This window comes from Saitoella complicata (assembly GCF_001661265.1).
Source record: "Saitoella complicata NRRL Y-17804 unplaced genomic scaffold SAICOscaffold_17, whole genome shotgun sequence".
In the NCBI taxonomy this organism is placed as follows: domain Eukaryota; kingdom Fungi; phylum Ascomycota; class Saitoellomycetes; order Saitoellales; family Saitoellaceae; genus Saitoella; species Saitoella complicata.
This window is the reverse complement of record NW_017567008.1, coordinates 127329-141858: the sequence shown is the minus strand read 5'-3', so window position 1 is coordinate 141858 and position 14530 is coordinate 127329. Positions and strand designations below refer to the sequence as shown.

General features: G+C 52.4%; 6 protein-coding genes across 6 annotated transcripts; 2 read left to right on the top strand and 4 right to left on the bottom strand.

Moving 5' to 3' along the window:
- Positions 1–280: 280 nt before the first annotated feature.
- Positions 281–1195, bottom strand: SAICODRAFT_59002 (uncharacterized protein; the record flags this gene model as incomplete). Its single annotated transcript, XM_019169647.1, has 3 exons — positions 281–404; positions 464–747; positions 800–1195. The coding sequence occupies 3 exons, from the start codon at positions 1193–1195 to the stop codon at positions 281–283; spliced, it is 804 nt and encodes a 267-aa protein (XP_019023023.1).
- A 558-nt stretch (positions 1196–1753) lies between these two features.
- Positions 1754–2889, bottom strand: SAICODRAFT_82280 (Mak16 protein; the record flags this gene model as incomplete). The annotated part of the gene is made up of 1 exon (XM_019171271.1): positions 1754–2889. A coding segment is annotated over exon 1 (930 nt), but the record flags the coding sequence as incomplete, so codon positions are not given.
- Positions 2890–2999: 110 nt separating this feature from the next.
- On the bottom strand, positions 3000–3865 carry SAICODRAFT_30989 (mitochondrial protein). The gene is made up of 4 exons (XM_019167812.1): positions 3759–3865; positions 3655–3703; positions 3237–3594; positions 3000–3182 (listed from the first exon to the last, which is right to left on the bottom strand). The coding sequence occupies exons 1-4, from the start codon at positions 3830–3832 to the stop codon at positions 3160–3162; spliced, it is 504 nt and encodes a 167-aa protein (XP_019023021.1). The 5' UTR covers positions 3833–3865; the 3' UTR covers positions 3000–3159.
- A 117-nt stretch (positions 3866–3982) lies between these two features.
- Positions 3983–5770, top strand: SAICODRAFT_36006 (P-loop containing nucleoside triphosphate hydrolase protein; the record flags this gene model as incomplete). The annotated part of the gene is made up of 3 exons (XM_019168464.1): positions 3983–4066; positions 4197–4292; positions 4352–5770. The coding sequence occupies 3 exons, from the start codon at positions 3983–3985 to the stop codon at positions 5768–5770; spliced, it is 1599 nt and encodes a 532-aa protein (XP_019023020.1).
- Positions 5727–7990, top strand: SAICODRAFT_139868 (phospholipase D/nuclease). Its single transcript, XM_019165486.1, has 4 exons — positions 5727–6238; positions 6293–7500; positions 7554–7639; positions 7691–7990. The coding sequence occupies exons 1-4, from the start codon at positions 5926–5928 to the stop codon at positions 7914–7916; spliced, it is 1833 nt and encodes a 610-aa protein (XP_019023019.1). The 5' UTR covers positions 5727–5925; the 3' UTR covers positions 7917–7990.
- Positions 7991–8063: 73 nt separating this feature from the next.
- SAICODRAFT_94475 (uncharacterized protein) lies at positions 8064–14480 on the bottom strand (the record flags this gene model as incomplete). Its single annotated transcript, XM_019171937.1, has 2 exons — positions 14370–14480; positions 8064–14311 (listed from the first exon to the last, which is right to left on the bottom strand). Exons 1-2 carry the CDS (start codon positions 14434–14436, stop codon positions 8064–8066), a joined length of 6315 nt encoding a protein of 2104 aa, XP_019023018.1. The 5' UTR covers positions 14437–14480.
- Between the last annotated feature and the right edge of the window lie 50 nt (positions 14481–14530).

Sequence of the window (14530 nt, the reverse complement as noted above, 5' to 3'; positions counted from 1 at the left end):
CTGTTGCAGCAAAAAAGCCAAAAAGATACAGCACCCGAGTATTCCCAGCTGGTCTCCCACGCTAGTACTGACTGGGCCCTATGATGCTTAACTTAGGAGATCGGACGGGATCCTGTGCTTTCATCATGGTATGGCCGTATCTGGCAGTAGAACGCTTTTTTAGAATCTGATCTCAGCGGCCATGAGTTGAATGGCGTAGAGGTTCTTGAGCTTACTTGCGCTGCTTCCAATATTAAACGAACGCCAAATCCCGTATGTCCCCATAAGTCCTTTCCACTGCCTACTCGAGGACAACTGCGAAATTGTTTCGCGACCCGCCGCTTCTCATTTCCTCCTTCTTCCAGCTTACAGCCTTACTCCCATGTCGTCCCCATTCCTTGCCTTCAGTGACCATCCGCCAGAGCCTACGTGTCCCATCAGCTGTCACGCTCTAGGAAGAGGTTCGTACACAAGGCTCACTTACCAGTATGCAACCTTCTTCGCTGTACGTTGCTTCACCAACACGTATCCCAACGATCGCATGATGTCCTCTAAACGCTCCTCGGTCAAATATCGCGAATTCTCGACACATGGCGCTGGAAGAACAAGGAAAAGAAGCCCTCCTTCTTCTATTTGCGATTCTTTGTTTGAGGAAGTATAATGTGATGCCGGAAACAGGAAATTGCGGATATGGTGCAACATCTCTCCCCGACCAGCTGGAGTCGGGACGAAATTCAATACCAGTGATAATGAGAGGATATCAAATCTCTGCCGGCCATCCGTTAGCATATCACACAGAAACGTGCTCAGCGACACCAACCTCTTCATCAGTCCTCGCCGCCGATCTCTCCATAAAGTCCTGCTGCAAAATCCCCTCTTCCTGACTCTGCAAATCGATCCTCGTCACATCCAAATACCCACACTTCGAGATCTGATTCTTCGTACTCAGCGCACCAACCTCCAACACCTTCCCCTGCCTCTTCCCCTCGCCCTTCCCCCACCCAAGTTCTTGTAACCACTCGCACAGTACGCGACTCGAATCACCACCGCGGCCTTTATCTTGTCCAAGCAGAGACGATTTTTGGTAAGCGTCCAGACCACCTAGTGCGTCCATTTCCTGCTGAAGGGAGGCTGCGAGGGTGAAGTCACCTTCTTGTTCAGCTTGAGCGTGGCGTTTGAGGAGGGTGTGGTAGGTCCTGATCACGGTTGCTGTCATTTGTGATTTCTTTGAGATCGGCCTTTGAGCTGTCGCTGTGATCGGCTTTGAGTGGGTCTTCTTCCGTCGCGATGGAGGCATGGTGTATTGATTAGAGCTGTGGAGGGATAAGAGGTTGCTTGTTGTCGGCGTTGCTGACAGGAGGGACTTGGACGTTATTTGCTGCCAGATAGGAGGATTGGTCTGAATCAGATGTAGGACGTCGTCGTTGTTCTTGCGATATGGTTTTTTCCGTATCGCGGTTGTCGTCGTGACGGAGTTTGAGAAATCTGGAGCACGTGGTCCTTGGGAAGTAACTCGACCTTCAAAAACACCAAGATCCAGCAGACACTTTGAACAGGTGGCTACGACAAAACGAAACAAAGTGGACACCTGCAGAGTATAGATAGTAGCAATAACGGATTTTGATATTCCCAACCGAAACGCCAGCCAATGAAGCAAGATGCGCTGCCCAATGATAAAGTATGCAAAATTATGCTATACACTCTCGTTCACTTTCCCCTTCAACTGCCACGATGCGGTTTACCACGCGGTCTGCGCAACACGCTCAGGAGCAGCCTCCTCGGTCTCATACTCAACCTCAACCCTAGGTCCACGCTTCTTCTTCTGCTGCTTCTTCGCCTCCTCAGCCTTCCTCTTCTTTCCAGCGACCTTCTTGGCCTCCGTAACATCCTCCTCATCATCTTCCTCATCCTCCTCGTCCTCCTCCTCGCTAGAATACTGATTCTCGCCATCAAAGTAATCCACAGCTTCACGATCCAGCTCCTCAGCCTCCTGTTCATTAAACCAATCCTCCAAATCCGAAACCTCATCATCACCAGACACATACTCCACCTCAAGCTCATCCTCCTCCTCCAACTCCTCCTCATCTTCCTCCTCGATATCCTCCTCCGCATCACCTGCTTTCTCACGTGCTTCGAGGACTTTACGCCATACCTCCTCATTGACATTAAGGGGCTGCTCACCATACGCCCCACTCTTCAACCTCTCAATCAACTCCTTCTCAATCGCCTTCTCCAAGCGCGCAGCCTGAAGTGCTTTACGCTCACGCGCTTCCTCTCTCCTCTCCGTCTTCGGCTTAATCCCAATCAACTTTGGCTGGGGCTTCAACGCCAACCGTCGTGCCTTGATAAGGTACTGCGTCAACTTTGTCAAGCGCTGCTTACACCTATGCAACATATGATTCGGCCAATAAATCAACCTCTCGTCGATCTGCTGCAATGCTTTGACATAATTCTTGCTCAACTTGATCCTTTCCCACATTTTTGCGGGGGTGTGGGCGCGTTCGATGGTTTTCATGTAGAGGTAGATGACACCATTGTGTTCCCTGATCGTTGCATAGCGGGAGTTTGCGAGAGGGCAGGATTGGCGGTTACAGAGGCCGGTTGCGTTGTATTCGTTGCGGCAGAAGTTGAGGGTGTTGGTTTTGAGTTTGTAGGAGCAGAACTCTTGGTTGATTACCTGCCAGATAATTTCGTCGGATTGCATGGTTGGTTATGTCGTTCGAGGACGATAAGAAGACGAAGGCGGTGGGTAGGGTATAGGTGTAGAGCGGTTGTACGTCTACCTGACTGCGAGAAAACTTCGAAGGACGAGAGCGGAATACAATTGGAGTCGAGAGGGAATCTCCTTGACTCTTGCGACTTTCTTCTTGATCGTCCGACTTTCTCGTGCTTTCCTTCACTTTGCCGCCTACAGCCGATTTTTTGTGTTTAGGCGATTTTCGCCAGGGCAACTGCAGATAAACCTTATCGGCGACCATGTGATTGGCTATACCATGAAATTTGGAAAGGTATAAGATAATGTCAACGATGATTTTGTGTATCGTAATGCCTTCCATTCTGTCTGTTTGCTGTCTCTACTCATACATGTCTTTCTGCCTTGCGAATGGCCCACAGCCCGCCAAGACCTCAAACACCAGCCAGCTGCACCTCTTCCAAACGCGAAGACGGCAAACCGAATCCCTATGAATATAAACGAATGTACGCTATTCCCTCTGTTAGCACTCCGTAAAACACCTGTAGTATCAAGCGAAACCTACCCAACACCAACGCCCCCGCACCGGTAACAATACCAATAACCCACTGCAACACCTGAAACTTGATCCCCTGCATCTTCGTCTTCATATTCGCAATCTCATGATCAATCCTCGTATCCGTCTCCTTAATCTTCAACTCATGCACACTACCCTCATCCCTAATCCGGCCCTTCTCGAGGTTGAGATCAAGACGAACGCCAGCTTGTGTTTTTGTGATTTCCTCGCGGAGTTTTTGTCTATGGGTTTCGATTTCGGCGGTTAGGCGTTCGAGAGCATCACGGGCTATGCTGGCGTCGTTTTTTTCGATTGTTTGTAGTTCGGAGCGGAGTTGAGCTAAGTCGACTTTTTGGGTGAAGATGTTCTGTCATGGACATTCATCAGCATACCAATCACCTCCCAGTCCTCTTTGTCCGTGTAATACCGCTTCTTGATCCTCCTTCGTAACCATCAACCGCGTGAAATTCCGCATACTGTCAATCACCCTAATCAGTACGTGTTACATGCGCAAGTCGGCAACTGACAAACCTCTCGTCAATCACATCACCCATGGCAACCATGACCTGCTCACTCTGCTGTTGAGTGAACCCCTCCGCCTCCATCTTCTTCACGAACTTCAACGTATCAAAATGATGTACGGAGCGTGTCTGCGTTCCCTTCCACCCCGGGTGCACGGCCATGGAAGGCAGTATTCTGGCTGAAGGGATACGGCATGAGGACGTGAATCTGAATGCTGATCTTGGGATCATTGTATGCCGAGGGAGTTGTTTGTGTTGTTGTCCGCTGGTCTCCCGGGGCAACTTCGCAGCCCTGCCTCAGCGCACGATGACCTACCGGTAATGCAGGGCTGCACCTACCCAAACCCCAAGAGTCTAAAAATAGATACACCCTGCGATGTTCCGCTCCCTCGCCTTTCGACGGCCTATACGATGTGATCGACCTCCGTTAGGATTGAGATGCTTCCAGAGTTCAGTTGACAAACCGACGATTTACGCACTCTCGACGGCGCCTGGGAAAGCGGGTGTTGCCATCATTCGGATATCTGGGTCTGGCTCTTCACAGGTACGTCCCCATATATTCCCACCCTTTCACTGTCAGATAGCTTATCGACATCGTTCCAGGTGCTGCGAAATCTCCTTTTCAAACCTTCACTCTTCCCAAAAGCCCGCTACGGCGCCCTCCGCGGCCTCTTCCACCCCAGAACTCGGGACCTCCTCGACAAAGCCCTCGTCCTATACTTCCCCAGTCCGGCCTCCTTCACGGGTGAGGATATCATCGAACTACACACCCACGGCGGGAACGCCGTCGTGCGTGCTGTGCTGGAAGCCATTGGATCATCACACAACCTCTCCTCCTCCTCGGCCGCTGATGGGGAGAACACAAAGCCGTTGAACGTACGATACGCAGAGGCAGGCGAGTTTGCGCGTAGGGCGTTCGATAACGGTCGACTGGACTTGACCGAGGCAGAAGGACTAGCAGACCTAATCAACGCCGAAACCACCACCCAACTTCGCTCCGCCCTCCGCCAAGCCGGCGGCGCCCTAAAAGACCTCTACGACACCTGGCGCACATCCCTCCTCCACTCCCGTGCCCTCCTCGAAGCCATCATCGATTTCGGCGAAGACGAAGGGATCGAGGATGGGATTTACGAGCAAGTTGTCGAGAAGGTGGTGGAGTTACGGGGGGAGCTGGAAAGGCATTTGGAGAGGAGTGTTAGGGGGGAGTTGTTGAGGAATGGAGTCCATTTGACGATTTTTGGGCCGCCGAATGCAGGGAAGAGTAGTTTGTTGAATAGGCTTGCGTCACGGTCTGTTTCGATTGTATCTCCTCACGCTGGTACGACGAGGGATATCATTGAGTCTACGATTGATATCGGCGGATACCCTGTTATTGTCGGCGACACGGCTGGAATCAGGGAAGGCGAGGACGTGGGCGAAGTCGAAATGGAGGGTGTCAAGCGCGCACGAGAGAGGGTTTCGAGCGGTGACTTGGGTGTCTGCGTCCTCGATCTAACAACAACCCACCAGCACGGCACCGTCCACATCGCGGACGAAATCCTCCAACACCTCCCCATACGAACAGGCAACTCACGACCGACCATTCTTCTGTTGAATAAGATTGACCTGCAGGGGACTGGGAGTGGGAGCAGTATGGAAGAGTTGAGAAAAGAATACGCAAAGGCCACAGGAATCGGAACGGAGCGCATTTTCTTCTCCACCCTCAAAGACAAAACAGGAACAGGCATCGACGAGTTCACCTCCGGCCTCATCCAAACCCTCAAATCCATGACAGACATCGGCACAACCGACGTCGTCGGCACGAACGAACGTCACCGCACCCTCGTCGCTGAATGTATCTCCCACCTCGACAATTTCATGAAACTTCGGGAAGAGGCCGAGACGAGAGGGGAAGGTGCGGATATCGTGTTGGGGGCGGAGGAGGTGAGGTATGCGGCTGATGCGCTGGGAAAGATTTGTGGGAGGGTTGATGTGGAGGAGGTGTTGGGGGTTGTGTTTGGGCAGTTTTGTGTCGGGAAGTAAGAGGGTTAGATAATAATACCCATGCAATGTAGCAGCAGCTCATCAACCGGGTGTCGTTTCTTTCGATGGAGCGCCAGATTTTTCTCACCATGGCTACGACGTCATGCGGGAGCCCCCCGTAACGTTGATTCCAGGACGTCAACAACCCTTATCCAATGGCCGGCGAAAGCTCCCGTCCTATCCTCATCAGTGACAGTGACAGCGAAGATGAAGACATGAAACGGGCTATCGCAATGTCACTGCAAGAGCAGGATCCTGCTCCTCAGTTGCAAGCTGTGGTTGATCGGGATACGGCCGCTCCGACGAGTGATGTCAAGAAAGTCAGTCCGGTAGGAGAGCCTGTGGAGGTTACAGTGCAGAAGGTCATGTCGAAGAGAGATCCGGGCTTGGCGAGACTTGACAGGGCAGCGATGGAAGGAGAGAGGCTTGAGCGACAGAGGAGGAGGCAGGACAAACTAGACGGCGAAAGTACACACCGGGTTACCACGGACTTGGGATATGGTAGTAACAAACCACGACAAGCACCAGCGACTTTGAGAACATCTGGCAGCAGTACAAAACGTCCTTTGGATCCCGAAACGATCGAGGACGGTGAGAGAAAAAGGCCCAAGACCAGTACAACCCCGGCACATGTTGCAGCTCCTACCAATAGCGGCATTCAATTTCTGGATCCTACTGTCAAGCTCACCTGGGTCTACAACTATCCACATACGCCTCAACATATCAAAATCGAGGAGGTCCTTCAGAAAGACACCCTTCAGCACGCTATCCTCTCTGCCTTTCAATGGGACGTAATATGGGTCCTCACGAAGCTCAAAATACCACAGACGAGTTTGGTTCTCGTACAACATGCGAAATCTCCGGAAATACAGGATCATATTCGACGGCAGATGCGGATGATCCCGAACACGGAGGTGGTGTTCCCAAATCTGGACAAGGCAAGGTTGATGCATTCGAAGCTACAGATCCTCTTTCATCCAACGCATGTTCGCGTGGTCGTGCCAACAGCCAACTTGGTTCCGTATGACTGGGGTGAGACGGGCATCATGGAGAACTCGACGTTTATCCAGGACTTCCCGAAACGCACAGGACCTGGGGCAGAAAGTGCTCAACCGAAGTTCCTGACGCATCTGACTCATTTCTGTCGTAAGCAAGGCATACCCGAAACATCACTATCCCGTTTGGACGAGTACGACTTCGGCAATGCTACGGCGCACTTCGTCGGTTCCATTGCGGGTGATCACCTTGGCCGGGACGTGTACAATTCCGGATTTCCAGCGCTCGGCACTGCTGTACGGGAGATTGGTGGCGGGGTTCAGAAGGTTGATGTCGACTATATCACATCGTCTTTAGGTTCGCTGAATGCGAAGTTTCTGGGTTACCTCATGGGCTCCATGCAAGGGAAACGGCTGAATCGTATGTGGGAGTGCAATTCCCGAAACAAAAATGCAAAAGGCACAATCTCCGGCACTAAACGGGCTCAAGAAGAGACCACGGATGAGGAAGACGAAGAGGAAGGCGACACTGAAAGCGCCCCCGAGATGGCCGAGATCGAGCGGAGCTTCCGTGTTCTCTTCCCGACATCGGATACAGTTGCCAAATCACGGGGTGGGCCAAATTCTGGCGGAACTATATGCTTACATCCTACGTTTTGGGCAAAGCCCGACTTCCCCCGCAAGCTCATGCGGGACTGCCGGAGCGTGAGAGATGGGTGTTTGATGCACAATAAGGTACTTCTCTGATCAGGGTATGATCGAACGACGGACTAAATGCTGTGGTGTAGCACATATACGCGAGGTTCTCGGTACCTGTTCGTGGGAATGCAGGCTGGGTGTATGTCGGCTCACACAACCTGAGTTCCTCGGCATGGTACGTGTATCTTCCCACCATCTGACAGTGGCTGACCAAATCAATGAGTAGGGGTGATGTCACCATGGATAGGGCTCAGAAGGGTTTGAAGTTGAAGAATTGGAATTGGGAGTGTGGAGTTGTGCTGCCTACACCCGAAGAAGAGAAGCTACGCGATGCTCAGGCCGGCACCACCGTTTTGTGGGCAAGACAGACGGTGATACCTGTCCCTGCTCAGCTGCCTGCCATGGCGTATCGAGAAGGACAAAAGCCGTGGTTCTTCACGACGGGACAATGATATCGTGACAGTCCAGGGGACTCTTGTCGGTTGGGCGATCGCGAATGAAACTGAAGATGATGCTAACTGAGTCTATTTGCAATGGTATGGTAAAGTACGCTAGCGATCCGTATAGCCTTTCTAACTCCAAGACAAAACGCCTATATTCTATGTACGGTTACGTCCCCCACCAGTAACCTGCTTCGCTCTACTCTCAAAAATCTCCTCGTCGATCGTGCCGTTCGACAAGAACCTCCAAATGTGAACAGTCTTCTGTTGACCATAACGACGAGCACGACCGATGGCCTGAGTCTCCGCTGCATCGTACTTCTGCTGGGTATCAGCGAGCAAGGGGCTCAGGAAGATGATGTTGTTCGCCACGGTAAGGTTCGCACCGGACGCACTCTCGTCTCCTGCATTCAGCAACAACACACGAGCCTGGCCATCCTGGAATCGCTGAAGGTTCGAGGACTTCTTGTGTGCTGATCCTTCAACCTGGAGGAAATCGATGCGGTGCTCGCTCAAAGCCAGAGCGACCTTCTCCATAAGATCAGAAAACTGCACGAATAAGAGAATTCTCTCGTCCTCGGGGATGTCCTTAATCAATCGCACTACCTTCTCCAACTTCACTCCGAAATGACGGCCTTCACGAAGACTCTCATCCTCGACACCGAGAGTCTCGGACTTGATGACGTTGAGAGAACGAGCGGCAGCCAGACAATCCTCCGAAACACAGCGCTCTTTCTCGACTGCAGATCTCAAGAGGCACTCATAGCATCCCGTGTGACCGCAGGAAGACATGACGGCAACATTTTCGGTCGAGATCTGGTTGTGGCATCCAGGACACTCCACGGCAAGCTCAATGCGCTTCTGAATGTCACGGACAATCGTGAAGTAGCGAAGAGATCGGAAACGAAGTACAAGCTCCTTCGCAACAGCACGAACTCCATGAACACGCTCACGGGCGTCCCAGCGGATCTCTTCAACAGTCTTCGGTTTCTTCTTGGAAGGGTCGTCGTCGGAGTCGTATCTATCCTTATTCTTCGAAGACTTAGACTTCTTCTCGATTTTCGCGCCAGCTTCAACTTCGGCGAGGAGGTCGCTCACTGCTTCGGCAGCTTCAAGATCACCCAAACGCTTATCAGAAACAGAGGCCCTGAACTCCTTCCAAGGATCGGCAACTTCACCAAACCCATGAGCTTCCTTCATCGCACGCTTGTGCGCATCCTTCGTCTTGATGAGGATCCTGAGCAAATCGCGTTTGCAGTCCTCAAGCTGACCAGTACGCTCTTGAACAATGATGTCACAAGCTTGAATCGCATTCTCCTTATCATCCTTCTCGTCGAGGTCGAAATGAGAACAACGCTTCAAGAGTGCTTCCTCGGAAGAGCTACTCTTGCCCAGAGCTTCGGCAAGACGAGCATCACGATCACCATGAGTACTCTTCTTGCCTTTGCGACGAATGTTCATGTCAAGCGCCTGAAGATAATGTTCAAGCTCAAGGTAAATTGCACGCTCGGCCGCAGGAAGAGTGACGCGGTTAAGATGATACTCGGTGGGAATCTCGTCGATTTCCGCCACGTTCTGCCTCATGAACTGATCAAGGAAAGCCTGAGCAACCTCATGGCGACGTGCATGCCACGAAGCGGAACGAGCGTCACGGAAGGCGTGGAAACGCTCTGCAGCAGTCTGCTCCTTCTTCTGCTTCTTCGACAAATCACTTTCATCGTCGATACCAAGGGAGATGCCAAGGAAAACAGCGATGGATTTCACGGCAGAGAAGTTGAACACAGGCGGTGTACCCGACAAGACCCAACGAGCACTGGCTTTCATATGGATAACTGCAGCATGCTCCCTGCCAGACAAATAGGTGTACTCGTCAATGACGACACGCTTCCAGTGGAACATCTCCAGCGGTGGACAGTGTAACTGCTTCCAGTCTTTCTTCGCAGCAGAGCCGAGCTTCCAAGGGTCCTTGTCTTCGCGGGCGTTTTTCTTTACGGGCTTCTTGACCACAGGTTCATCTTCACTGTCACTATCGCCAGCAGCCTTCTTCTTCTGCGCATCACGGTACTTCTTACCCTTCAATCGCTTCGATTGTAATCTCTGTGCCTCCTCTGCGGCACGCTCGGCGGCCTCCTCACGCGCGGTCTCGATGTTGCTCAAGACCTGTTTGACACCACCCTCGGCTGTGAGGGCAATGACCTGCTTCTTGAGCGTCTGGAGCGTCTCAGAGAGTTTGTCATCGAAGTGACGTCCACCAGCCTTGTTATTGGGTAGTTCGTTACCGCCGAGAGCGGCCAAATTCGACCAGTAAAGATCACTGCCGAACACACTGGATGAGCAGATGACAATATCCGCTTCCTGGATCTTCGCAACAGTAAGCTTGTTCAATTCCGCAACAGTGGGGATAGCGACAATCTTAAGGTTGTTCTCTGTGAACTTCTCCACTTCCGAAGGCCACTGCTTCGTCAAGTGAGCGGGCACAAGTACCAACGTTGCCTTCACCGGGATAACACCATCGACCTCCGGTTTTATGTCTCTGGCCACGAGAGGTTCTTCCAAAGTAGATGCAACCAAACCAAGCGTAATGGCAGTCTTTCCATACCCAACCTCGTCGGCAACGACACCACCACGGCCATGCACCGCACGAGTAGCCCGAGCTTCCGCCCTCCAGCCAAGCGGTTTCAACAAGGCCTCCTCAATCTCCTCTTCAATGAAGGGAGGAGCGTTTTTGGATTCCTGACGCAACATCCATCCCAGAGAACGAAGCTGTTCAGGACGAAGAGGGAACTCTTCGCTCCAGAGTGGAGGTTGAGAATGCTCTGGATCCTTTTTGTTACTCGACAACGAGAAGCGAGTGTTTGGGTCGAAGAATCGAGTAGCATCATGGTTCATGTCCAAACGCCAAGAAAGACGCGGCTTTTGGGTCTTATTCGATCCCGTTTTCGCAAGCAGGTGCAAAGCACGATGGAGGAGCGAGGTGATATTCGCACCAATGCGTAACAGACCAAACCCGTTCTCAAGGCGAAGTTGCACAACGAAAGGAGAAGGTCGCTTCTTGAGCGATTGTTCGTATGCGCCAGCCTCAATGGGGTCCTCGTACGGCACGTAACCCTTATCGCCAGACAACCACTTGATGATGGGTGCCGAAGGAGCACATCGTTCGCACGAAGATTTAGATGCATCAAGATCCCCGACGCCAGCATCCACCCATTCGGAGATACCTTGACTAGTAGGCAACCTCTCGGTGATCCAGGACAGAGCTTCGAAGGTTGCGCGTCCCTTGTGTTGAAGATCGACCTCACTCCATCGACCGCGAGGCCACAGGTCATCATCATCTGCTGATGCCTTGAGCGGCACCTTTGCCAAAAGCATAGCCGTAGCAGCCTCGCAGCCCTTAGTAGTAATATTCACGCTCAAGTCTTCAGGGTCAGGCATAGCATACGTAGCATTGGCAGCAGCGCCCGATTTCGCAAACTTGACAGCATCGACAATCAACCACGTACCATTCGCTTCACACGAAATCTTCTGTACAGAATCCTTCGCATTAGGACGCCACTTTGTGTCCACTCTCGCAATAATAGGCCGCTCCTCTCCGTAGTTGTATCTCCTAATACTGGAAGAAAACACGAAGGGATCTTGCTCGGGTTCTCCAGCTCTAGTAGGATCAAGGAAGAGGAAGATATCAGCGAGATCATCGGTCTTCTCCCTCTTGTGTAGCGCACCCATGGCAGTACCGCACTTTTCATGAAGAGTGTAGGTACCGGAGATATCACGATCAAGATATTGCTTCGCATCCTCACTCTCCGGGACGACAGAGACGTTAATCTTACTCCACCATTTTTTGTTCGCATACTCTTCCTGTAGCCCAATCCTGGCTTCGTAAGAAGGAACCTTCTCTCCGCACCCCTTGATCTCGATCGAGAACTTGTGCACAGCAGGAATGCAGATCTGCCACTTGCCTTCGAAGAAAGATGAACCCGAAGCACCGAGCCTCATACGCGCAACAGGCTGTTCCAATAACCTCCTCAACGGGCTGTTCATCGGCGCACTTTCTGGAGCCTTGACAAACAACTGCCATTGCGGCATAGCCGGGTTCAACATCAACTCAAGCGAAGCATCAGGAGCATGGTACACCGCAGTCCAGATGTCCTGACGGGTCAAACTCTTGAATCGGAACTCTGTTTCAGTGGACACAAGCGCATTCAAAACAGCCTCGCTCCACATTTCCCAACCCTTGTCCGCGACGTTAGCCCCGTTCACCGCTCGCGCTGCCTCAAGAGTCTCACGAGTAATCCCTTCGACGCGAATACGCATCTGCAAGGCTGCAGAGAGTTCCTTCTCAAACTCCGAAGGCGGGAGACGCTGCGCCTTCTCGATGGTGTAGTTATGTTCAGGACGACGACCACACTTGACGCAAGTAGTAGTATGACAATCTTGACAGCGCTGGATATCACGATCAGTCGTACCACTTCTTCCCTCACAGTCACAATGTCTTGAACTGCGTTGAGCATCCTCAAGGATCTTCGCAATCTGGACGCTCTCAGCGGAATCGATGCGAAGCGGCTTCTCCTTCAACTGCTCCTCTCCGACAACAGCCTCGACGATCTCAACGACAGTATCGTCAACATCATCAACCTCCATGGGGACTTCCTCACCCAACCTCAACTCGTTCTTCGCCAACACGAGTGCCGCAAGCATAGAAACACCAACAACAGTAGAGGTCATCGCATTACCAGCCAAATCCGCCAAGTTATCCTCACTTTCCCTCGTCAACAACAACTCCTCGACAGGCAATCCCTGCAACGACAACGCCTCGAGTCCAACCAGGGGACCACCACGATTCGTGATATACGGAATCATTGAGGGCGTAAGACAGGGACAGATACCAGGGCGAACAGAGCCGGTGGTACGATCGACGTTTTGGGAGAGGTTCCAAACGAGGGTTTTGAAGGCGGAGTCGACACCCTTCAACGCCATGCGCAGTTGGTTAACATCCAACAAATCGAGAACACGCTCGGTCTGAGCAAGTCCCCAATCATTCCAGGCAAAGTCCGGAAGCGTACACTCACCCTGCTGCTGCCACGCGGTCAAGGGACGGTTGGTACCAAGTCCCTCCTCATGACGAGCACGGTGGTGACGAGACTCACACTTACCCCAGTCGGTACGACCGCGACGCTCCAACCCCGATCCAGCCTCTCGAACCAGCTTCTCGCGAGCTTGATGAATACGCGGGTCGTCGGAGGGTAGAAGGAAAGCCTCAAGAGGCGAGGATGCGGGACGAGATAGCGACGCAACCATGTGCTTCCACTTCTCCGGCAACGAGGTTTTGGGCTTGTAGTAGGCAAACAAGTACACACGCGTACGAGTATGCGGAATGTAGTACTGCTTCGTATCGAAACGCTGGAACTGGGCAGAGTAACCCTCCTTCTCGAATGCCTTCTTGACCTTGTCCCACGGCGCGTTACACACATTCTCCAAGATGACAACAGGGGGGCGGTTCTTGATAACCCAGGACATCATACCACGGAAGGTCTGCCCGGACTCACCCTGTGCCTCGAAGTCCTGCTTCTCGTTGTTGAGGTTGGAGTAGTCGACGCAAGACGTACCAGCGACGAGCATGTCGACATCACCCGGGACTGTGGCTTTGGCGCCGTAAGCAGTTGTAGCTTTCTCATTCCCGAGTTCACAGATATCACGGAACAAAAGCGGAGGCTGGAAGTTCCTCTCGATGTAAGCTTGCTTGAACGGCTCGATCTCACATGAGAAGACATGCTGAACGCCAAACTTGACCCCGTAAATCTTCTCAATCGCGCGGGAGATAAGACCAAGAGCGAGGAGAGGGGACTCGGTTCCAGAACACATCGTGGCGACGCGGAGTTTGCGTCCAGCGAGGTGTTTGGCGACGTCGGCGATTTGAGGGATGTTACCGACCATATCCTGGAACATAGCTGGGATGGAGGAAATGGGTGGGAGATCAGAGTAATCGGCTCCAGCGCCTCTTTTTGCACCGGGAAAGACGGCTGGGGAGGAGGTGGAGCGCTTGTTTGAGATGGTGCGCTGCTTCAGCTTGGGTTTCTCCTCGGGAAGAATTTCCTCGACCTCGGACTCCTCGGCGGCCGAGGATTCAGCGGATGATGGGGCAACCTCGGAGGCTTCATCTTCTTCAGCTTCAGATGCGGATTGTTCTGGCTCAAAGTCATCGTCGACGACGATCTTCTGCTTCTTCGCAGGGCGCTTGGCGGAGGACTTGGTGGACGCCGGTGTCGCTTCGGATTTTGTTCGCTTCGTAGCGGTCTTCGGCGCAGGAGTGACAGCAGCCTTAGCCTTCGATGGAGTAACACCAAAGAAAGAATCAAGTGTCCCCTGCTTCTTGATCGTGGCAGGCGTCTTTGGCGTTTGCGAGTTCTTGACTGTACCATTCACGTCAGCCCTCCATCCACGGATTAACCCTGTATACAGTTGACTTACGTGCGACAATCCTCTCCTCGTTCTCAACCGTGACCCCGGCATTCCTTTGAACGAGATGTCCCGGCATGACTGATCAACAGCTGGGGATTATATTATGGGCCTTCGACGACGCGACAATGTTGAACGCGTTCACTCAGCGCGTGAATTCCGTAATTAACAAT

Coding starts and splice junctions, on each gene's coding strand:
- SAICODRAFT_30989 (XM_019167812.1), bottom strand. CDS start 3,832: ATGGAGGCGGAGGGGTTCACTCAACAGCAGAGTGAGCAGGTCATGGTT. Junction 3,595..3,654: donor CGAAGGAGGATCAAGAAGCG/GTATTACACGGA, acceptor TGTCCATGACAG/AACATCTTCACCCAAAAAGT. Junction 3,183..3,236: donor TGCGGGGGCGTTGGTGTTGG/GTAGGTTTCGCT, acceptor CAGAGGGAATAG/CGTACATTCGTTTATATTCA.
- SAICODRAFT_139868 (XM_019165486.1), top strand. CDS start 5,926: ATGGCCGGCGAAAGCTCCCGTCCTATCCTCATCAGTGACAGTGACAGC. Junction 7,501..7,553: donor GGTGTTTGATGCACAATAAG/GTACTTCTCTGA, acceptor GCTGTGGTGTAG/CACATATACGCGAGGTTCTC. Junction 7,640..7,690: donor AACCTGAGTTCCTCGGCATG/GTACGTGTATCT, acceptor ATCAATGAGTAG/GGGTGATGTCACCATGGATA.